This window comes from Parasteatoda tepidariorum, chromosome 5 (genome assembly GCF_043381705.1).
Source record: "Parasteatoda tepidariorum isolate YZ-2023 chromosome 5, CAS_Ptep_4.0, whole genome shotgun sequence".
NCBI lineage: Eukaryota > Metazoa > Arthropoda > Arachnida > Araneae > Theridiidae > Parasteatoda > Parasteatoda tepidariorum.
The window spans coordinates 69,418,280-69,443,532 of NC_092208.1; the positions used below are offsets into that span (position 1 = coordinate 69,418,280).

Consider the following 25,253-nt stretch of genomic DNA (forward strand, 5'->3'; position numbering starts at 1 on the left):
TCAAAAATATATACATTTATTTTACAAATTCCATATTATTAGGGTGGCGCCCTTCAGAGAATTAAAAATACAAAATTATCTTCATCAAAGCCGATGCTTTACATCCGGCGTTCAGTAGCAGACTACTATTTCATATTGTTTTACAACACATGGCTTTAGCCCTCTGGTGGGAAAGACTTCGAAACAAAACTTACAACAGTTACTTTTCTCAACAACTGAAATTTAGAATAGTGTGATTAAGAAAAATATGTGAACTGCTTGCATTTTCAAATTAATATTGAAATGTACAGGTTTAGAATTTTCTACAGTGAACAGTTTTCGGAACTTCAGTATTCAAAAAAGTATGCAAAAGCTAGACGTTAAGAACGTGTCCAATGAGCGAGCAAAGCGAGCATTGGATTGCTTCGCAATCCGAAAAGAACTGCGAAAGCAGTTCCGGGGGTTGGCGAGCGCCAGCGAGCAGGGGGCGAAGCCCCCTAGTAATACATAATACTTCAAGTATGCTTGATGTCAATCGTAACTGTAATATATTGGTATTGTTCTATTTTTATTAATATGAAAAAATCTCTAAAATTCCATTTGTGTAAAATATTTAGTACATTATACAACAATTATCTTGAAATTTATATTTCGTAAAGTATACCGCGTTTTTTTCCTATCAATGCTGACAGCTATGTAAAGAAAAGAAATATCATCTTTCCCTCCTTCCAACAAGATAGTCAAAAATTTATCTTCACTCATATTAGAAAGCAAAAAAACATTAAAGCAAATCTTAAATGTTGAGAGCAATAATATTTTAGTAGTTCAAATGATACAAAGGTTATAATATCTAGTATATTGAATTACTTTACATGACAATATAAATTTTGTTCTATGCGATCTTATTTTCTCATTAAATTTCCGTATTTAATCTTAGCACTTTCTAACAAGTGGCGTAAAAGAATTTTTTAAAATTTAACTTCTTATTATTAGTTTTATTTCACCGAATTTTTTGATTTTTCGTTTTGTAAAATTTAACTATATAATTTTTCACTAGCTTATTCTGGATGTAAAAATGTGTACATGGTATTCTTACCATTAAATGACTTGACTACTTAAAAGATTGATAAGCGAGTCTTTTATGAATTTAAACGCTATATTATGAAAAACCCTATATTATGATTTCAAACGTTATATTATGAATTTAAGCGTTACATTATGAATTTAAATGTTATATTATGAATTTAAATGTTATATTATGAATTTAAACGTTATATTAGGAATTTAAGCGTTACGTTATAAATTTAAATGTTATGAATTTAAATGTTATGAATTTAAATGCTATATTATGAATTTAAATGTTATATTATGAATTTAAATGCTATATTATGAATTTAAATGTTATATTATGAATTTAAACGTTGCATTATGAATTTAAGCGCTATATTATTAATTTCAGCGCTATATTATGGAACAAATGTGGATTAGTCTCATTAGACTTCAAGTTAGACTGAAAACGTGCAAATTATTGCATTGTCGTAATATTCTTTATCTTTTTTGCGATTTGCATTTTAAAGCAAAACGTTTGAAGGGAGAATTTCGTGAACTGTATTAGTCTTTATTCTGAAGTGAGTTATTCTGAAGCTATAAAATTGCGTAGATTTGTGCATTTTAGAAATAAATGAGAATTAAGATTTCGCTGCAATATTTATATAACTTTTCTCTTCAGATGGGTGAACCTTAATATATACGATGATTGGACATCAACAAGCTTGTAGAAAAACTAAACATTCCTTTCTATCGTCATTGGATTCCTTTTACGGCAATTTATATATGCACTTGTATTGGACAACCTTATAGTAGGAAAGAACTTAGTATGGATATTGATTAATTAAAACTGGAACTGATGGAATTATAAGTACGAATATCAAATATTATGTTTTAATGTTAGACTCTATAAAAACTATGTGTAAAACATATAAAGTTAAGAATTGTTGTCAATAACTATAAATTAAAACAAGAAATTAATGTAGTGATTTTTTCAAATTAAAATCCCTTTGAGACAAAATTTCCAAGCATTGGAATATTAAGGATTTAGTGATTGTCTTCTAAAAGCTAAACTTGTTTAGTGAGAAAAACCTAAATGTGATAAAAATTGGGTAAGTAATTTCCCAGCAAAAAAGCTTTTTAAATTTGTATTTGCTAGCAAAAGTTAATATAAATATGCTTCTTAGCTCATTTTTTATAAAATTTCTATAATTCAAAAAGTTTGTCAATAAAAGTCAGAATAAAAATTTTATTTTTTAAAGCATTGATTCGTGACACAGAATAATAAACTTTTATTGTTGAAATACTGTCCTTCAGATTTAATAAAATAAGTATAGTACAAGAGTTTCCACATTGAAGAAAGTTTCATCAGTTTTAGAAATTTTGAGTTCATATCCTTTTTTAAAAGTATTATAAAGCCTCAACTGTCAGAAATATTTACAGTATAATTCATCAGTAGTAGTAGTAGTAGTTACTTTACGTCGCACTAAAGCTGCACAATGGGCTACTGGCGACGGTCTGGGAAACATCCCTGAGGATGATCCGGAGACAAGTCATCACAATTTTGATCCTCTGCAGAGGGGATGGCACCCCCGCTTTGGTATCGCAACGACCTGCGCGCGAAGTCGAGCACTTTACGGTAGCACAGTTTAACGAGGACCAATACCGCCCACCATCGGTCCCTACGCAGACTGATTCAAGTGGTCACTCACCCGCACAGTGACTGCAGCCAGTGATGCTTGACTTCGGTGATCTGCTGGGAACCGTGTCTTAACGATCAGTCCACTGCGGGACAGTATAATTCATCAAATTTTAATCTTAAGAATTTATTCTAAAAATTTTTCATACTACATTGGAAGTGGGAACAAATCTGACAGTAAAATTTGTCGTTAGTCTAATTTATCAAGCTAAAACTTTATAAACTTCTAACATTTTATTTTAAGGAGAGACGAAATTTTGTGTAAACTTAGTTTTTTTCTCAAATCCATTTTTCCAGAATCACTCTCTTAAGGATAGATTGGATATCAATATTCTTGGACTGCTTTTTTCTTTAATGGCACCTTTAAGATGCTGAATTGGGACAAGTTTTAAAAAATTGATTTTCTGTATTTTTACAATAAATTCGAAGCTATTCCACTAGAACAAAGTAAAATGAAGAAATTTGTTTAGAATTTAAAAATCTTGCCTAAGATACTGAAGAGTCTTGAAGAGATGCATTTGATTTCAATCTTCAATAATTTTCAGTTATTCAATGACTTCATGTTTTGTTCATGTAATATACGACTCACGATTATGTCAAATGTAGTATCCTGACCAGTTTTTAAGCTTTTGTGGTGCTTTAAACTAACCATAAAATTTAGAGTGCAAATAAATTTAAACTGTTCCGACATTTTAAATGTCGAAGAATTTTAAAATTCCATGTTATGTTCATCATAGCAAAAACATCGCAAACTAAAGTGAAAAAGAAAATTTTTAATATCCTAAGTTTTTAATGCTTGTCTAAAAAGCTTTAAATTTTTAAAATGAAAACGTGATAATTAAATAAAATTTGGTACTTAAATGATCCCGTTTTAATGTATGAATTTACTTTGAATTAATATTAGATATTTAAATGTGACTTAATGTGATTCCTAAATTTTATTCACACAAACTTTAAACGCCCTTTTTAAATTCATAGTGATAAATTTTTTTTTCCAGTTTGTTATTTTATATTTGAATCTCAAACTATTATTCCAGAGAATGTAATGTGATAGGGAATTACAATTTGCTAATTTTGCTTTCAGTTTTTGGAATCAGATTATTCTTTATTTACAAGTACAATAAATTTCATATTGTAGGAAAAAAATTTAAAATATTTTGACTGTTCTGTAATTGTTTGTCTTTATAAATCAGTGTTTCGTTTACAGCATCGGATTGAAAAAGAGTAAATATTTTTAAAAAGATAAATTGTTTAGTAGTAATGATGGTAATTAACCTAATACGCCAAAATTTAGTTATGAATCTGAAAATTACTGCCGAAGCTGAGGGAAAGACACTATTATGATTGTATCACGCTTTCTCACAAATTTAAAACTAATTCAGTTTTTACATTATTTAAAATATTTGGAACTGTATTTAAAATAGTTCAAAACTTAAGAGTGTATCGTCACGACATCACTGCACTGAAGACTTGTTAATGGGGAGCAAACAGCTGGTTTTATCACTTAAAATGAATAAATTAAAAGCGTTTTACTTACCGTTGCCCCTCAGATCAATCTAAATGTCTCATTTTTGTTTAATTTTATCTAAAATGGATAGATTCTTCATGACTGGCTATCGTAGAGCCGCGGTGGCATAGAAGATAAAACGTTCGCCTTCCAATGAGGTAAATCGATTTCGAAACCCAAAGATGGCTGTTTGATAGGAATTCCGCATCCAGCTCAAACGGACCACAGTGCTGACGTAAAATATCCTCAGTGGTAGACAAAACATGGGATGGAGTCCCCTTGCCGTCAGGCTAACCGTGGGAGATTTTCCTGGTTTTCATTTCCATGTAGCTCAAATGCGAGTTCGATCAAGAGTCCTGGACAAGACAAATTTCTTCCAATACTCGATCCTGGAGCTCCCTTGTCTTCTGGATTGGGATCAAAATTATGAGGCTACGGTCTTGATTCAGGAATTTCGCCACAGATTAATATTTACTAATCTAAAACTAACCTCTTAACTTGCCTTAACAGAATTTTAACACAAAATTGTAACTTCAGTAGCAAGCAATATTTTTAGATTGCGAGGAATAATTTAAAACGAAATAATAAAGCAGAATGGTAAATAAAGCAGCTACAGATTTTGACTTTCGGCTTATGTTTTTTCATAGAGGTAGCGATGAAACATTTGATTTTATAATTGTAAACGGGAATTTAGTTTTGCAGATTTGTTAAAAGCTATATTTAACTTATGTAGAGGTGATAAAAACGAATACAAATTTTTTGAACTAGGATGAAACATAATTTTACTTTAAAAAAAAATCTTCCGTGAAAATAGATTCTGTGGCAGAAATGAGTAAACTTGTTTTATCTAAAAGTGTATACCAGTTTATTAAACTACAGCTTTTGTAGGGTTTACGGATTTGTGTTGCCACAAATCTAAACTTTGGGCAAATTACTTTAAAGGTATTAAATGTATATACCAATTTATCTCAAGCTCTAAATCTAGCATTATGGTTGAGAATGCTTTCGTGAAAGTGATAAAAAGACGCAAGGGTTTGAGTTTTCGAAACTTTAAAAAAAAAATTAAAGTTGTCTTTGCTTTTTAACAAATTGGTTCTTTTACCAAATAACGACAAAAATAAAAAGGAATTTCGTAAGCTTATAAATGTGATGAGGGTAAGCTTACAATTAAAGTTTCGGTTAGTTTAATTCCACACATGTTGGTACTATTTCGTAAATTCTATATATTCCACGAAAGTAATCTCTAATGATTTAACCTATTTCTATCTTTCCTATATGCAAAATTTCCACAATGCTATTCGGGAATTTAGATTTTTTTTAACTATGACAGAAACCAAATTTTATGTAACCAGTTTTGTTAATTTTATTTTATAACCGTCATAGAACAGCCGACCCAATTATTTTGGATATACGACTACTAATGTTCAACTTCGCAGCCTCGTAATTTTGAACTCAATCCAGAAGACAAGGGAACTCCTGAATCAAGCTTTAGGAGAAATTTGCCTTCGTGGAGGACTTTCTGATGAAACTAACCCTTATTTGTGTTACATGGAGAGGAGGAAAACCACGAAAACCTCCCGCGGTTAGTCAGACTGCAAGGGAACTCTAACCCATAATCCGTCTAGCACTGAGGATATTTGACGTCCAGTTTGGTTAATTGTGGAACTTATTGAAAGTTAAGGTCGGGATACCTTGGCAGGGCGTTTCGCTCATATCCAAGAGGTGGTGAGTTCGATTTGAAATACAAAATTTCGAGTCTATAAGACTATCACCATGGTTACATTCAACTTTTCAATTTTTTCATGAACTCTTGACTGAGCATAGTTTAATTCCTCTTTCTAAAGCCGGGAATAATATAAAAAGGAGTGACTCAAATTACGTTGAAATTCTCAAGGCTTTAATTTCCCTTTATATTTAGGAATTAAGTTGGACAGTTTTAGCCTCTAGATATATTTCTTAATATTTACAAATATATTTTAGGTTATAGGAACTAGCAAAAATATTTTTTTTTTCAATTTTCGCTACCACATTCCGGTTGTGCTACCATAACTACACTCGACAAAGAGAAGTAGTATAAGTAGTTGATAGAAGACTATAAAGACTGTATAAAAACTATAATTTGAAAACTAATTTTTTGCTGCGAAAAGCTGTTACGATTCATGGGTCAGCTTTGCATTTGATGTAATGTCGTTAAGTTGAAAAATCTTTACTTACCTTGCTTTTATTTTACTTACAGTATAATTATAATAATATCATGAATTTATTTGAATGAAGGGATTCCACTGACTTATAAAATTCAAAACGTTACTAATAGAGTTCGATTACAACATTTTCTAGCACATTTTTTTCAATTTAGTATAAATTAAAATATTGTTGATTATTTTTGAATATAATTAATTTGAAATGCAAGTCCTAGTGGTAGTAATGATTGAATAATTTTAGAAAGTATTAATAAATAAAAGTTAATTGAGTTTTTACCACTTTTTACATTTTTAGTCGCCTGTAGCATCCCTGTGAATGCATATTTCGAGGTCGACACATAATAATTAAATTATTAAAATGTTCTGGAAGGTCTAAGCATCTTGCTTCAGCTAAAGATAAATGCATAAGATTACAATCTTTTTTACCACGTTTTTATTGGGTTCTTGGGCGTCTTAAACAACGTTTAAAGTGGCAGTAAATTCAAATTAAAGAAAGTTAGGAGCAATTTTTAGATACCACTTTAACGTTTAGACATCAGGAAAGGTTGTATCATTAAACAGACATATTTTCTTTAGTCTGTGTAAGCTTTCTTTTAGTAGTTTCAAATAGAGTCAGGCATATGGATAGATTATTTTGGACATATCATGTTATAAATGAAACAGAACTTAACAGAAACTAAATATTTGTTTATTTTCGTAGAACGAACATGTTAATCTTTGAATTCATACGTCACATTGAAATATCTCTAATAAAGTTAAAAGTTTGTCTGTGTGTGTGTCTTAATAAATAAAGTTCTTGAGTAAACAAAAGAAGAGAATTTCAATTTTCTGGAGGCTGCACCTTTTGCAATATTCCTTTATTTCCATCCAAAATAACGTAGTCACCTACAAAGAAGCAATTAAAAATTATTTTAGCATTTTAATATTAAATTTTGCATACAACCATGTTAACAAAGCATGTGAACATCGTATATGATACGTATTATTAGTCTTAAATGTATATAAAATATACGTGCGATTTTCACCCAATATAACAACTTACTGTAACTGCTATAGAAATCTAATATCATACAATAAAATGATGAAATTTCTTAAAGCTTAAGTGAATTTTTGGAAGCTTTTTGGAAGGATTTCACACTAGTTTTAACAATTATATGTAGAGGAGAATGGAGCATGACCAGATACTTTGAATATGTCATAATTAGTTCTGTTTTCTAGCGAACTAAATATGAATTAAACTTTACTAGTCAAGAAGGACCTATCATATCGGCGTGCTTAATTCGCGGCGTTTGTGTAGATAGGTTTGTTTTACAATGACAATTATCTAATATTCTTTTGTTTTTTAACTAGCCTTACTTAATTATTATTACAGTAATGAAAATTATTTTTGGTCTAACTTATTTACTATACGTTTACTAAAGATTCATACCCTAACAAATAACATTTTTGTCCAATGGTAGCTTTGTTCTGTTTCGTTTCGATAACCTGCTGTTGGTGCAAGACCGAGTACTACTATTCCTCCCCCCCCCTTTGATATGTGTCTATGCTGGGCCCACGAAAACTGCAGCTCATCAGAGGACGAAGATAGTATCCAAAAATGAACAAAGGGCTTATGAACCCCAGAACAAAATTTGTTGCTAGGTTCAACTTCAAATCACAAAAAGCCTTATTTTTACATTTTGTAGAAATTTTGAAGACACTTTACACAAAACTGTGATTTTTTGCAAAGAAATTTTTTGAAATTTTCTTTAAAGAAAAACTAATCAATAAGCACTATATTTTGATCGAGCCCTCAGCGTTACCGGTACCCGGAAGAATTGCCTCCCGTCTCTCTCTCTCTTCCCCTTGAGTACTGCTTTGACTGCATTACATGTAAATTACACGCACAATGTTCCTAAATTAACTTAAAGTAAAAAATGCTGGCTACTTTTGACCGGGTGATTTGACTTTCTCGTGCACAATACTTTTATAAATAAAGTAATACATCTAAGACTATTTAGGAGGGATACTAAGCAATGAATATCTACATCAAATCTGACAGATTCTAGGTCGAATAGTTTAGCTTCAACATGTCTTCGAATCTTGCTTACCCGGTCTTACCACACTTTCCCCTATCTAAAATAGTATTTTCAGTCTTAAAATATAATTTTACTTACGATATTTTCAGTAATTACTTGCTTTAAAACTGCAAATGACTATATGTAACTCTGTTTAGTTACCTTAGAGAGGCGTGGATCAGTTGCTGCTGATATTAATTTAATAAAAACTTTGTTTTATGAAGAATTTGTTTAAATAGAAGTTTTTTGAATGTCGTATAATGTTTTAACAAGGAGGAAAGAAAGCAAAAAATTTTCGTTTCCTTACCTGTTTGAAAGTGCTTTGTTGCTCCATGTAGTCCAGCTATACAAGGGATTCCATATTCACGACTTACAACAGCTCCTAAGTTTTTAGAGAATTATTAATAAAATATTAGACTTACTAATATTCTATTAGTCTAATATTAAAAATCTTAGTAATCGTAAGTATAATATTAGTAATTAATTACTAATTAGTAATTAATAACTAACATTAAACTTACATTTTTTATTTTAAGAAAAATATTTTTAAGCAGTGTTATTTAAATATTTTATTTCCCATTGATAAGCATAAATTAGACTTTTATAAATACATTTTAACTAGAAGGCCAACACACTGTTTAATGTAGAGTTTAAGCTGATTTTGCCGAGAAAAGTAAGGTTTAATTTATACTAAAGTCAGTGACGTGACAGCCCATGGAGGGCAAAGGTCTTCTGTGCCCATTTCAGTTTTCTTCACCTTGGAATCTGGAGAGCAGTAGCAGATGTTCCAGTTGGGTGGTCAGCCGAATGCAGAACACTCAGTGTTCTGTCCGCAAGTATGCATGCTCGGTACTCATTATATCGACCCACTGAAGGAATGAAAGGATGAGTCAACCTTGCTCGGTGCGCGAATCGAACACCAGAACTTTATAAATGAAGTATAAGAACTTATAAATAAAGTTGGCAGGGGTGTGCAAAAATATACCACCTAGTTTGATTTTTTTTTATTAGTCGAGAAAGTAACTTATTTCTGTTTTCATAGTAAGCAATTTTATACGAAAAAAAATGGCAAAATTTTTGACATTTTTTATTTATTTCTGGTATATATCTTCAAATCGGATTAAATAAAATTGTGTTCAGGCCATATTGAAGATTAAGAATTTTATCGTATTTGAAATGCAATTTTGAATTTTGGCTGCAAGTATAAATACTGGTTTGTTGCCATTAATATTGGTTCGACACTGCAGTGTGAATACACCTTAAAATTTTTTTTCTCCCCAATCCGACATATCTTTTGGTTTCGTATTTTACAGCCTGGCTATTTATACCTATATAAGTTAAATATATATACATTATATACATATATAAGTTAAATATATATACATTATATACATATATAAGTTAAATATATATATACATTATATACATATATATGAGTTAAAAAATATAGAAAAAATTTAAAAAAAAACATTTTTAATATTTTTTCTACTAAAATAAAAACAAAATTAAAAAACAAATTAATTTTTTCAAAAATTTTATTAATTATTTATTATTTTAAATTATTAAAGATTATTATTAAGATTTATTAAATTTTATTATTTAATATTAGAAAGCGCTCTTTTTTGCGGATATAATCGTGTGAGCTGATAACGTGATTATCTTTTCCTTATTTTATTTCCCAGCTTTGAAACCTTTTTCAAATTTTTTTTAAATATTTATGATTATTTTTTTTAGCTTTATTTTAATAATTCTTTTCTTCTCTTTTAAGAAATTGCCATTTTTTCCATGTTTTCTTCATCTTTTTAACTTATTTTTGCAATTTCTATTTACATGCAGCTTATTCGCAGTAAATAAAGCTTATTATTATTTTTCTCAATTTTCTCCTTTAATCTCTTAACAGAAACTAAATAGNTATTTCCCAGCTTTGAAACCTTTTTCAAATTTTTTTTAAATATTTATGATTATTTTTTTTAGCTTTATTTTAATAATTCTTTTCTTCTCTTTTAAGAAATTGCCATTTTTTCCATGTTTTCTTCATCTTTTTAACTTATTTTTGCAATTTCTATTTACATGCAGCTTATTCGCAGTAAATAAAGCTTATTATTATTTTTCTCAATTTTCTCCTTTAATCTCTCTTTTCCGTTATCATTTTTGTCTTTATGTAATATATGTAGAATACATTTATTTTTATGGACTGTATAGAGTTATTTACCATGTGATATAAGGCCACCTAGTTCCGTCACAACTCCCGCAAGATAAGGAAAATAAGGCGACCAGCAGATATCTGTAGAATATGTGAGTAGAATTTCTCCTGGCTGAAATTGAAAATCACAAGATTTAAAAATAATAATAAAGACGCGAAGTAGAAATTACACCTTCACTTATTTTAAGCTTCAAATATTTAATAAAAAGTAATTGGAAGCTGCCATAAAATATTAAAGTATGAAAAAAGAATGACATAAAATATTAAAGCATGGAATATTTTGAATAAGATTATACCCATTACTTTTATATGAGCTGCTTCATCCAAAGTCATTGCTTTACGAACGAAACCTTTTACGACGCCTTGACTAACAGGTATTCCTAAATAACGAAAAACAAAACTGTGAATTTTATGTTATTTTAGTTAAACTTATTGTACAGCTACTGAATTGTATAATTACTAAAATTATAAAATGATATGATAATTACCTTTCATAGAAAAGTTAATCTCGTTGATGACAATATCTTCTGTCGAGTATTCCATCTGAATGTCATAAAGGAACATAAGTAATAAACATAATGAAGAAATAAATACAATAATATAAAAGAGAATAAAACAATGCTTTTTCAACTTTTCTGTATCAAAAAATAGAAGCTACTGAAACCGTAACAGTTTCTGAGAATTTTCACCACGCGTTTTTTTTTTCACTGAGAATTTAAAATTTTTTTAAAAATAGTAGTAAAATGTAGAAAATAAAATTTAATTTTAGAAATTCGTGCTCTCCATTGCTCTTAATTTTTCCAAGTAAACATGTCTAGTAACAAAGTTGCAGTTTTTACTTTATTAAAACGTTGAATACCATAGAGGTCATCGGTGACCGGCACTGAGTTTGCTCGTAGCACCACGGGGGTCACCGGTGACCAGCGAAGCCAAGATTATTAGAAAAACATTATTCGAGTAAATTTTTAATTTTTTTATATTATTATCGTTACTAAGATGGTTTGAAGAAATTAATGCAATATACAACAAACAAAAATAGTTTTATTTATATACACAGAGATGCCAACTTGCTGCGACAGCGAATAAATATTTTCAAGTGGTAGTTTATTAATTGTGATTCTTGGTTTAATAAATTAAATTTAGTAGATTTTTATCCACCATTATTTCTCAACAATTCGTAGGCTTATATAATTCACCACTTTTATAGATATGTCATGCTAAGCCTTTTAAAAAACTAGAAAAATCTGTTTAATATTTGCAATTTTAGTTTGTTGTTATTTACCGTTCGGGCACACGGGCAAGCCATGTAAAACTAGCGTGGCATTCAACGTGTTGATATACAAGTTGGAAGCTAATATACGTAAATTTTTAACTTCTTTATTTAAATATTATTACCATTTTTTAAAATATTTTTAAGGATAGTTCGAGTGCTGTATTTTGAGCGAGATGACAACTTGCTCCACTCTGTGAATAAAGTATTTTCTAGTGGTAATGGAGTATAAGTTATTTACTCATTAGTATTTTTTCCTTTTAAATAAGTTTTTCACCACTACATATCGAAAATTCAAAGTATCACATGAAAAGTATCACATTACTTTTATTGCATCTGTGCCATAGTTACTCTTTGATAAGGTAGGCGTGTAATTATCCTTATTCTGCAAGTTTTATTATTTAATTAGCTACCAATTTATTAAAACTTTTCTGGAAAGCACAGTAGTTGGCATTCCTGTTCAAACTGTAAATTTTAAACTTTGCTACCACTTGAATATTTTTGGATGTTCTTTGGGACCTCCACCTGTAGAAAATCGACAAGAATTTTTCAGAGGGGACTCAATATCTAAATTTAATTTTATTTTCTATACGTCGTAGAACAGCAGACCCCATTTTTTGGTTTACGACTACTGATGTTAAACTCCGTAATCTTGTAATTTTGAACCCAATCCCGAAGACAAGGGAACTCCTGGATCAAGTATTGGGAGAAATTTGTCTTCGTGGAGAACTTTTTGATGGAACTAACCCGCATTTGCGTTACATGGCGAGAAAGACCACGAGAATCTCCCCCGGTTAGCCTGACGGAAAGGGGAATCTAACCCATGATCAGTCTACCACCGAGGATATTTCTCGTCAGCACTGTGGTCGGTGTAAGCCGGATGCGGAATTCGTATCTACCAGCTATCACCGGAATCGAACTTCGGTTCACCTCATTGGAAGGCGAACGCTCTATCACCTGAGCCATCGCGACTCTTAATATCTAAATTGAAGTAGTTGCGAAATTAGGATGACTTCAAACTGATTTGATGAGTCTGCCACTAGAATATTTTTGCCGGATGTTTGAGGGCCCATCAATAAACTAGAAATTAATTTATTTTATCATCAGTATTTTTATCTTTTTCAGATAACTACAATTATTGATACGATTATTTATTAATACATTTAAACATACTTACTGGTTTCGGAATGCCTTTCATTATTTCTGGAAATCGGTATTCGGACGTTATTGCAAATCTCTTTCGCCTTTGACTTGCTCTAAAAGGGCAAAAGTAAATATAAACTTAAAAGTCAGTTTAGTGGTGCAATGTGCTTCTAAAATATTTTGTGAATGGCTTAATATCTCAAAGTAATAGCGATTAAAAACAGAGCACAAATGGAAAAACAGCATGAAGCAAGAAATTTAGCAAGGGTCGCAAGAAGATGCATACAATATTGGTACAGGTGTGCAGTCCGTTAAATAAAATGATATCATCCTAAATGAATTTTGTTTCACTGATAAAAAGAAAAATCAAAAATCATGTGAAAAACAGTTAAAAACTACAATTCCAAAGGAAAGTTGAGCAAATTCAGCAGAAATTCCACAAGAAAATTGAAATCAATAAAAAAAAATAATGAAAAATATTTAAAAATTATAATAATGGCAACCGAAGCTGACGTCTTCAGGGGGTACCAGTCTCGGAAGTCATAAAAATACAAAACCTTTTCTATGGAGAAATCTTTTCTTTTAATAGAAAAGGTTTCGTATTTTTCTGACTTCTGGGGCTAGTATCCCCTAACAAAGTCAGTTTCTGTTGCATTTTTTTAATATTTTTATTGTTTCCTTTTTTAAAATTTTCTATTGTTTCACTGATGGGATTTTTACGTTCACAAAGCATGAAGACTATGTTTAGTTCAGGTACCCACCTCCATTTAAAAGTGAAACGAATTATGCTTTAAAAATTGTTGATATCAAAACTAGAGAGAGGTTATCAAATTCCTATCCTTATTGAGGTCGATCAAAATTTTGCATGAGTAAAAATTGCATTATTTCTAAAAACTTCAATCCTAATCTTTCAAATTTCGCCGTGCAAAAATCGTCCAAAATATTTGCTGCTGAAAGATAGCTAAATAGATTTAGTACAATAGCGTTTCTATATTTCTGTCCAGCCCCCGCATGTTACCCTAATAAACTAATTTATGTTTTTTATCCCCCTCAAGTCCTGTTGGTGGCCTCATCGTGGCGAGGGGGTGACACTGAGTGGAATGGGCTATGTACGTCTGGAGTTGTACTCCTGGAAGGCTCACCCATGGAGAGAAGGTCGTTCCATTACACTCAGCTGAAGTCAACAGGCGAAGGAGATAAGTCAGACCTCTGCCAGCATGGGTTCTGGGCAATGATATCGCCGATACTCTGGCTAAGGAGGCGACCGAAGAAACCTTGATGAGTCCAAATTCACTCATCTTCATGGAACTGGCATCGAAAAAGAAAAAAAGAAGACAATATTTCCTGGCTCGTACCCCCCAAACATCACTGGTACCAGAGCACCCGAGGAGGTGCACTCAACATTCGGTGCTACCGCAAGTATCAGATGGCGCTTACCAGGCTTACCAGCGGTCTCTTTCTTTCGAGGGTAGTGTTAAAATCTTCCCAAACTGCCCCTGGTGCCACAACATGCAGGCTTCTCCCCAACACATCCTGGACTGTCTTGGACTGGACAAGAAGGACATTCTAGAAAACCCACTTTTGGTGGCCGACTTCCTCCGGGTCATACATCTCATGGACATTGTTTAGTCCTGTTAATTTTGGGGATTTGGAAGCAGAAGAAGATTTTTTTTCATAATTATATATATATATATTTTATTTCACCAGTATTATATTGGCNCCACCTTAAGTCTCTTTCTTTCGAGGGTAGTGTTAAAATCTTCCCAAACTGCCCCTGGTGCCACAACATGCAGGCTTCTCCCCAACACATCCTGGACTGCCTTGGACTGAACAAGAAGGACATTCTAGAAAACCCACTTTTGATGGCAGACTTCCTCCGGGTCATACATTTCATGGACATTGTTTAGTCCTGTTAATTTTGGGGATTTGGAAGCAGAAGAAGATGTTTTTTCATAATTACATATATATTTTTTATTTCACCAGTATTATATTGGCAGAACTTTATGAAAAGCAGTACCTGGCGATTACGTTTGGCGACCTTGTCTTCAAGAGATGCTGAATTTCATCGACTGTCATGAAAAATAATAAATCTTCATCTGGTATCCTTCCTTCTTCTACCATTAACTGGCCCATTCTTTTCCAGCCTTTACGCCACTCATCATAACCTTTTATAAACAAGGACTGAAAAGAGAAACATAGTTGCCAATAACACTAAATGTCTTAATGCCCTTTAATGACAAGGACAAAGAAAACATTATTAATAACCCTAACTTTCTTGATTCATCTAATTCATTTCTAACAAGGAATAAAAAGAAAAACATCCTTATTAATAACCCAAAATGTCTCAATTCATCTAACTCTTTAATAGTAAGGAATAAAAAGAAAAAAAACATCATATTTAATAACGCGAACACATTTTAATTTATCACTCTCAATATTACCAAAATGCTAAGAGCTACAGGGGAGAGGAGGGCTAGTGTGGATATCGGGCTAGAGTTGATAAACGGAATTTTTCGGTAATTCTCTAACTGGTGATTCTCCAAACCTACACTTATTAATCCAAAGCTACTTTTTGCTCTTTTTCAGTATTATCAAAATGCTAAGAGCTACAGGGGAGAGGAGGGCTAGTGTGGATATCGGGCTAGAGTTGATAAACGGAATTTTTCGGTAATTAATCCAAACATACTCTTATTAATCCAAAGCTACTCTTCGCTCTTTTTCAGTATTATCAAAATGCTAAGAGCTACAGGGGAGAGGAGGGCTAGTGTGGATATCGGGCTGGAGTTGATAAACGAAATTTTTCGGTAATTAATCCAAACCTACTCTTATTAAATCTATAGCTACTTTTTGCTCCTTTCAATAAACCTTTTCCCTTGTTGTTGGACTACGAAATTCGAAAAATCTTTAGCTGACTGAAATATTTTTATAGTTTTTCAAAGCTTAAACATGCCTGCTATAATTTAGCATGCATTTATGTATGGAGTTTAATTTATACACATGATGTGGTGATTCGAATTCACACTCACGCATCTAATTAAGTTCAACTTAAACTGTTATTTGGCTACCACTTCAAATAGTTTGGGAAGCTTTGGACTTTCGGGTTGACACCTATGCGGTTACGTATTTAACAGACAGTCGTAACTATATTTAACTTCAAAATTTACTTGGTTTGAATAGTGCAAACTGCATTTCACAGTGTTGCTTCAATTAAGTATTAATTGCACCAGCATATAATATGTTTAGTTATCAACTCGGAAAATTTAATCTTTCCAATCTTTCTTAACCAATCTTTCAAAATAAAGATAAACTAATAATTAAGACTAGTATTTTTTTACTATTATTTTCCTTATTCATTCATTTTTCTGCAATATTTGTGATTATTTGTTTAATTCTTTACACAAATTCTAATTAAAAGTTAATGGACTTTCCCAAACACTTGCCTGGCTATTAGAATTATCATTAATTGTTCGACAATACGATTATATAGTCCCTTAATATAAATTCTGTACTGCCCTTACATTATTACTTTTCCTTTAATATTATCCCTTACTAAATTATACTTATCCCTTAATATTATACTTCCCCTTAATGTTACACTTTTCTCTTAATTATATTACGATATACTGCCCTTAATAGAATTACTTAAAGGTTTCTCTTTAAGGTATGTGCGTATTTTTCAGTATGAAGGCTGAAAAGTACGCGCATTGGACAAAGTAACAAAAGACCTTTAAAATTTTTAAAAGTGCCAGTAAATTACTAGGAATGTATTTTTTTTATGTAACCACTTATATTTAGTGATTCGGCTGTCGAGAATCTTTGTACAGATATAGTTTCTTTGCATAATGGTGATTACATTGTCATTATTGTACCTGTGTTTGATTTAGTTTTATAAATTTTTTTTTTAAATTTTCAAGGTCCGCTTGAAACTTATTACTGGGAGGAAATGAACATTCAAATGAAGGCTGTCAGAAAATCTTTTGAATCACTAGTGGGAAAAGTGGGATTAAAAATATCAAAATCAATTTGGTTGCCTGATAGCCAGGAAATATCTTACTTTTGATGTTTCTCGATATTGGACACCTCTTCTTGTAAAAGGCAGAATCCATTTTAAAAAGAATCTATGAAAATAAAATTAAAAATATCATTTTGGGATTCTCTAGAAAAGCAAATAAAGCAATTTTAATAATTCTTGAGTAGTTTTTTTTATTGGAGTTTTATAACTTGAGAATATAATATCGGAAGAAATTATTTCTGAATTTTGAAAATTCTTTTATTTATGTAACAGATAGGTAGTTGCCTTTTCTATACCGCTCAATAGAACATTGCCTTATGAAACTTTCAGCGACTTATAGATTAAAACATTAAAAGAAAATACGTTGTTAAGCAGGAAAAAAATTGAAAAAAAGCACTTAAAATTGCATTAACTGAAATTTCGAAGAAAAAAAAACTCTTCTTAAAGTTATAATTCAAAATGGTCCTCTAAGCACGGCAAATTTACATTTCAGCGGACTGTAGATCAATCGACATGTTTTTTTTACTATACCTTTAACAGTTAATAATTCTCGAACTAATAATCGTATCTTTTTTAATTCATCGAGCTGCTTGTACATTTTTTACCCACATTCGTAATTTCGTAAGTTTTTAAGTATTATAGATTTTGAGCAGCAAAACAAAATATGACGTAAAGCAGGAATGAAAGTTAGAAAAAAATCAGCAAAAAAGCTCTTAAAATTACAATAACTAACGAGCAAATTGAAATAAAAAATAATGGTGTGTTAAGTTTATAAGCAAATATGGCATTTACAGTATATCAAATTTGTTTCAAAACTAGTTTTGCTCTGATGCTGTTGTCTTGAAAAGTCACGATAAAGTCTATAGCGGACACTGGAGATTAGTTTTGATCATCATTTCTTTTTTCATCTATATTGTGAACTTTTACAAAAATAAATATAAATATTTTAACTGTTAATATTCGTAAGTAGTCATAGAGATGTTGTAGCTCAGGGGATAGAGGGTTCGGATCCCAATGAGGGGACCCGGGTTCGTATCTCAGTGATAGCTGGTTGATACGAATACCGAACCCCGCTTGCACCGACCATAGTGCTGCCGTAAAATATTCTCAGTAGTAGACAGATCATTGGGTTAAGCCCCCTTGCCGTCAGACTAACCATAGGAGATTGGATTCGAAACTACAGGACTACGGAGTTGAGCATAGGTAGTAGAAAGCTTAAAATTGGGTCTGCTCTTCAATGACGGTTATGAAATAAAGTAAGTAGTTATAAACACGGAAATTTTACTTCTTTTGATACAGAAGTGGGAATATTTTTTTAAAAATTCTCAGTCTTGATATCACTTCTTGATCCCAGGGTTCATATACAACAGGAAAAACTTAAAAGGATGTAGAACTATTAAAATGAAAAATTGTACTTTATTATTGTAAGTAAATGTCAGATTGCTGTAAGAATATTTAAATCTTTGAGCAAAAATCCGAACTGTGCTTATTAAAATTTCTAATTTTAAAGCAAAAGCCTAGACATGATTACTCCATTTTTAGCGTAGATGTGTACAAACTAAAGTTTTCTCCGTTGTTTTGAGTTGGATTCAATATTTCAAAGCACACAGAGCTTAACTTTAATCAGATTTTTTTTTTATCGATGGTGATTGAAAAAAAAGTTTTAAAATAAAGGAGTACCTGGTTGATTTGTATAAAGTTCCGAATAGTTCTCTCATATTATTGATACAAAGTATCCACATTTGCTGACGGATCTTATGAACTAGAGTTCTAATTTTAATTGAGCGAACTTCGATAACTTTTCGTGGTTTCCCTATCAACGTAACACGAGTGAAGATCAGTTATGTGCAAAACTATTTTTATACGAAACTACTTTGTCCCGATCCTTGCCTCATGAAATATATTATCTAATAAGTAGTTCTAGGTCACATGATGATTTCAAAAATTAAGAGCCACGAATCCGCATAAGTCTAGTGATGAAATAATAAAACATACTATGCATTAATAAATGTACTAAAATGTTTACATTGATTAGAAATTGTATCAATGAGAAATAATTAGAACAGATAACATACTTTGCAAAGGTTCCTAATTGCACAGATAGTCCTGAGAGCAAATCATCCACATTATCAGAATTGTTTTCAGTAGTAACATTCGATACATTACCGACAAGGCTCTATTGGAGTAGAAAAAAAGAAACAGATAAGCAAGGGCTTTACATCAAGGGACCGCTGTGTTAAATAGTAATGGATTGCATAGGGGAACAATTTATTTTCTTTCTGTTGTAAGATATTTTTGATCAAATCTCGGATATCTTGACATCATCGATTTCAAATCTCCAATCGGTTTACTACTAGATGCTACAGTTTTTATGCAATTTAATAATATAGTCCTAACCAAGAACTTTTAAAAATTCAAAACTTCATCACTCATTCTTAAATTTCATAGGAGTGAATACTGTGTCCCCACTTCTCTGCTAAGTAGGGAGTAGTAGTAGGAAGACGATAATAGATTTCAGCTTAGGATGCGATACTTTAACACGTTCGTTGCAAGCCGATGGAAGGCTATATTAAATCTATCATTGTAGAGCGATAATATATAAAAATGAAATTACTATTTTAGGCAACTATTTTAGTTTTTAAATTTTACAATTAGTTATTCAAATGATCCTTGAATCCAAATCAGATGATTCTTGACAAAATGGTATATGAATAAGTTATCATTTTGCATTATTAGAATTTAGCACTAAAAATTAAGTACAGAACAAGATGAAACTGGATCAATAATAAAAGCAAACAAATTTCATATAAGACACCATAAAAAGAAAGTGTAGAGCCCCTTTTATTTATTGATTGAACAGCCATTTTTAATAATTTTTCGAATTTTCTCAAGATTCATTTTTATATAAAATATGGTATAAAAATTTATACATTCACACTTCCACAAGAAACACCATACCTATTTAAAGAAAAGGCTTTTGAAGTAAAAATTTTAAAACTCTTTTTAAATTTTAAAAGGTCAGAATTTAAAAAAAATATTGAAAACTTTAAATTATCTTTCCTGTTTCTTCCAATTTGATGTAAGTGATACATTTAATTTTTACTTTATTTATTGTTTTGTGAAATAACTCATCATTATAACACGATAAGAATAAATTATTAAAAATTGCCTTAAGGAATTAATGGCAAGGTCAGAAGACAATTAAAAGTTATTTCAGTGAATGAGCAGGTGTAATTGAATTTTATTCTTACCTGTAATAATTTTATTAGTATTTCAGGATTTTCTCTCCAACGAACTGAATGCAGGTCAAACTATAATAAAGTATTACAAAATATAAGAAAGAAAACATTTTGGTAAAAATTTGTTTGGTCATTTGAACAATATAGCAATAAATCTTGCACTTTATGCGGTACGCAAAATTCCANAAAATCAAAAAAAAAAAAAAAAAAACTTCTTTTTTGTAATTCTAGGCGTTATATACACACCAAATATCTTAAACAGAATAGCTGCATATTTATATGGATGGATACCGCCATTCGTCAGAGGAAAACGTGGGAGCTGGAATTTTCTCTGACTTGTTCGCATTCTATTCGCCCCTCTACCATTTGGTGAAGAGGTGGAGGCCATTTGATTGGATACTCAACAACTGATTTCTTGGTGCGAGAATTTTGCTACTATTGTCTGACTCAATGTCTCCGATTTAGAGCGATCCAAACGTTTGCGATTTAGGCTTACATCTATCCGAGGCCTGCTGAACTCGCATAGAAATAAGGTTTATATAGCTAACTAAAGTATTTTGCAGAGCCTAATTAAAAAACAATTGCTTTACAATTGGCCTGGATCATCGAAGAATCTATTCAAATTAAATGTTAAATTTTTTTTTGACTAAAAAGGAAACCAGAATGCTACAGATTCCATGTAATCCTATTCCTTATTCATCTACAATACTAGTAATAAAAGAACGTATGCATTAAAATTTCGACCTAGACAAGCATGTCAAATAAAGGATAAGTGATATAGGAAATATTTTTTTAAATTTTCGAGACGGCGTGCTGTTGCAGCGTTTCGCTTAAGAAACTGGACATGATGTCCTTGCAGGACATTTATTTGGATTTAACATCTTTCCGTCCCCTTATTATGTATTANAGGAATTAATGGCAAGGTCAGAAGACAATTAAAAGTTATTTCAGTGAATGAGCAGGTGTAATTGAATTTTATTCTTACCTGTAATAATTTTATTAGTATTTCAGGATTTTCTCTCCAACGAACTGAATGCAGGTCAAACTATAATAAAGTATTACAAAATATAAGAAAGAAAACATTTTGGTAAAAATTTGTTTGGTCATTTGAACAATATAGCAATAAATCTTGCACTTTATGCGGTACGCAAAATTCCAATAGTTAAGCAAAAAAAAAAAAAAACACTTCCTTTTTCTAATTCCAGGCGTTATATACACACACCAAATATCTTTTTTAAACAGGAATAGCTGCATATTTATATGGATGAATTCCGCCATTTGTAGGAGGTAAACGTGGGAGCTGGAGTTTTCTCTGATTTGTTTGCATTCTATTCGCCCCTTTACCATTTGGTGAAGAGGTGGAGGCCAAGAGGTGAGATTGGATACTCAACAACTGATTTCTTGGTGCGAGAATTTTGCTAATATTGTCTGACTCAATGTCTTCGATTTAGGCTTACATCTACCCGAGGCCTACTGACTCGCATAGAAATAAGGCTTGTATAGCTAAACTAAAGTATTTTGCAAAACCTAATTAAAAAAAAAATTGCTTTACAATGGATCCTGAATCACTGTGGAATATATTCAAATTAAATGGTAAAAATTTTGACTAAAAAGGATTCTACAGATTCCCTTACTCATCTATAATGCTAGTAATAAAAGAACGTATGCATAAAGATTTCGTCGTGCACTCTCGATAGAAAAGGTTTTGCATTTATGACTTCCGGGGCAGGTACCCCCTGACGACATCAGCTTCGGTTGTCATATATTTCATTCTTTTTCTCTATTTATTCTTTAGACTGGAACGGAACGTAATATTACGTCAGTAACAGGCAATAGATTAAACCAAGTTGAAACTAGCCCAGTTTACAATTTTTTACCACTTTCAATTCAAAAAGATTTTCTTTTTATGAAATGAGGTCTAGATAAATTTAAGTACTTTTCTCATTTTATAAAATTCAATTCAGATAAAGGACCGGATAGCCCTATGTTTAACCCCTTAACTTGCTCGCTCGAGTTAATTCGAGCGGCGTTGTATTTTATGCTGCTGTAATTTTTCACACTCGAATATAATCTAGAATTGAAAATAGCAATGTGAAAGCTAAGACAAAAAATCGTTTTATTGATATTTATAATTTACATAGGATTACAAGCTATAACACTTATTTATTCAAGAATAAAATATTATATAGCCTTTTTTCATGGAACAGTATATCAAAATTGTCCGCCATGAGAAAAGACAATGTTCTAAAGTGTGTTTCTTTACATAAGAAAAATTGATTTTTTTGGCCGTTTTTTTTCAAAAGACCTGTGCGTTAAGGGTTAAATCGGTAAATTGTATTTATGTCTGTATGACATCTCGTGCCATGAGTAATTGAATTTATAATTAATCATAGTTATAGTTAAGTAATACTTCAATCTATGCTGCAATTTAAAAAGTGAATATGTTGGAAACTTTAAGGATTGAGTTTTACGCATACATTTTGTGTGTTATAAAATATGCATGTATTTTCCTTTAGTTCAAAAATATTTTTCGTAGAGAAAAATGAGTTCAGTTTGTATGTAGCAGAGTTGGCCAAAAATGTAATCGATTACATTTTTTGATTACAGTAATCAATTACTTGTAATCATNCAAAAGGAATTATGTATTCTTCTACAATTAACGTCGCAGGTTGCGAAGTTTAACTTCTTCCACGCGGAGGGACTCCACGCACTATTTTTTTTTTCACTTTGCAAAAACTTTATATTTTTAAAGTTTATTGTAAAAGTGTTTATGCTGTCCTCAAAAAATTAAAAATCTGTGTCACTATTGTAATTAGGAAGTTTCAAATTTTTTTTTTTCACTTTGAAATTAAAATTTCAAACCCCGTACTTTCGTCATCAGATAAATTTATTTGGAAACTCCAAGTGTTGTGGTGAATATAAATTTATTAGAAAACATCTTGATTTTGTTTAATGTTATAATTACTTTTTAAGTTTTTAAAGACTGTGTCAGAAATCTTATATATTTAAATAAACTATTTAATCATAATGGTTTTCAAAATCATCAATAAATAATTTTGATAACCCCTCACTTGTTTTAATACTATCTATTTTCTCTCTCTTTGTTAACATGCAGGAATGACGTAGGGAATAAAAGGATGAAACAAAAAGAAGTGGAAATGGTAGGACTAGAACGGAACGTAATATTACGCCAGTAACAGGCAATAGATTAAACCAAGGTAAAACTAGCCAAGAGTACAATTTTTTACCACTTTTAATCAAAAAGAAATTTTTTTGTAAAATGAGGTCTAAATAATTTTAAGTACTTTTCTCATTTTATAAAATTCAATTCAGATGATAGGTTTAAGTCGGTAAATTGTATTTAAGTCTGTATGATTTTTCGTACTGCCGGTTATTATAGTTATAGTTTATTTACATAATTAATTAAAGTTAATTAATACTTCAATTTAAAAAGTGAATATGTCGGAAACTTGAAGGATTGAGTTTTTTGCATCCATTTTGTCTGTTTTAAAATCTGCATGTATTTTCCTTTAATTTAAAAATATTTTTCGGAGATAAAAATAAGTTATACAGTTAGTAAATTGTCGATCCTTTAATCGACTATTCGAAAATAGGGTTTCTAAAATAGGTTTTAAAACGAAAATAGTTTTTTTTCTTTTTTTTAAAAATGAGTTAATTCGTAATGAGTCAAAAATACCTCTTGTAAGCACCTATGTCCATGCTTCTCGATGAACTGTCTAAACTTTTCTCCTGCCACAGTTGAAGATGTTTGCAGCCAGTTTAGAGCTTCCTTTATAGATAAACAATTTCATTTTTTTCTTCAGACATATAGTATTTTTTCAAGTAACAAATGTTTTATTGTTTTAATCGAAAGCATTACCTGAACTGACATCTTTTTGAAATCTTCTGGTTTCATTTCTTTTCCGATATGAAATGCTATACTCTGAAAAGGGGATATTTTATGAAAATGTTTTTATTTTTCACATTTGCAAAACTATACTACAAAACTATATATAAAGTAGGGGGAATAGTAATTTAATTTTTTGTTGTTGTCACATTAAGGATAACACGGAATTTTGAAAAGTAGAAAAAAATGACACCAAAAAACGATACCTTTCCCGTTTGAGTACAACAGTTAAAATTTGGGAAAAAAAGAAAACCTTACAATTTTTTTTCTTCACTTTTTGGTTTCTGAAATTGCATGCAAACTTGCCTTGTGCTAATTTTATACCATTTAAAATATGTTCTATTTAAATCAGTATTTTCAGTTTACATGGTGCGCAAATATTTTAAGAAATGAATGCGAATTCTACAAATTTTGTGTTTTATTTTTTTTTCTATAAGTACAAATTTTATAGTACTATAGTTATGTATTTACTTATGATTTTATATATTTCAAAACTTGAATCAGTGTTCATGTGATAAAGAGTGAAACTTTTAAACTCATAATTCTAAAAACTAATTTTTTTCAGATTTTTCTAAAGTTTTTATTTTATAAATTTTGAAGGTTACTTTTCCTCTTAATTCTGTAAGTACAATGCAATTAATTATCTGCAGGATACTCAAATGATGATATTGAATAGTGGCTTAAATCATTATACTCATTAGAAAAGTTCATATTGATAGCAACAATTTTTTGAGAATTGGTCATATTTTTTTTAGGACATTTTTGTTGAATTCTAATTAGATTTTTTCTCTCTATATAATAGCAATTATTATTAAATGTCATACGGCACATCTTTGCTTTAAGATTTTGGAAATAATACATAAAAATGAGGTGAAAATAGCATTTAAAAATTCCTCCAATTCCAAAAGACACAATTTTTTTAAAAATATTAAATTGACTTTTTACGTAAGTTTGACTACATGATTGATATGAATATATTTCATAGGTAC

The 25,253-nt window shown here is 30.7% G+C and overlaps 1 protein-coding gene across 5 annotated transcripts in view; it reads right to left on the reverse strand.

The window, feature by feature from the left end:
• Positions 1-7,099: 7,099 nt before the first annotated feature.
• LOC107451618 (rifampicin phosphotransferase) overlaps positions 7,100-25,253 on the reverse strand; it is a 126,479-nt gene continuing 108,325 nt past the window's right edge. For 4 of the 5 annotated variants that reach the window (XM_071180576.1, XM_071180580.1, XM_071180577.1 and 1 more), the window contains exons 29-40: positions 24,238-24,300; positions 24,055-24,147; positions 21,343-21,402; positions 19,194-19,294; positions 17,161-17,224; positions 15,124-15,287; positions 13,141-13,219; positions 11,182-11,236; positions 10,997-11,073; positions 10,703-10,805; positions 8,798-8,872; positions 7,100-7,318 (exon numbers count right to left, since the gene is read on the reverse strand). In XM_071180576.1, the coding sequence (XP_071036677.1) occupies positions 7,254-7,318; positions 8,798-8,872; positions 10,703-10,805; positions 10,997-11,073; positions 11,182-11,236; positions 13,141-13,219; positions 15,124-15,287; positions 17,161-17,224; positions 19,194-19,294; positions 21,343-21,402; positions 24,055-24,147; positions 24,238-24,300 (999 nt within the window). In that variant the 3' untranslated portion in view covers positions 7,100-7,253. Of the gene's footprint in view, positions 7,319-8,797; positions 8,873-10,702; positions 10,806-10,996; positions 11,074-11,181; positions 11,237-13,140; positions 13,220-15,123; positions 15,288-17,160; positions 17,225-19,193; positions 19,295-20,369; positions 20,430-21,342; positions 21,403-24,054; positions 24,148-24,237; positions 24,301-25,253 lie in introns of all 5 variants that reach the window. The other variant, XM_071180578.1, reaches the window with a different exon arrangement.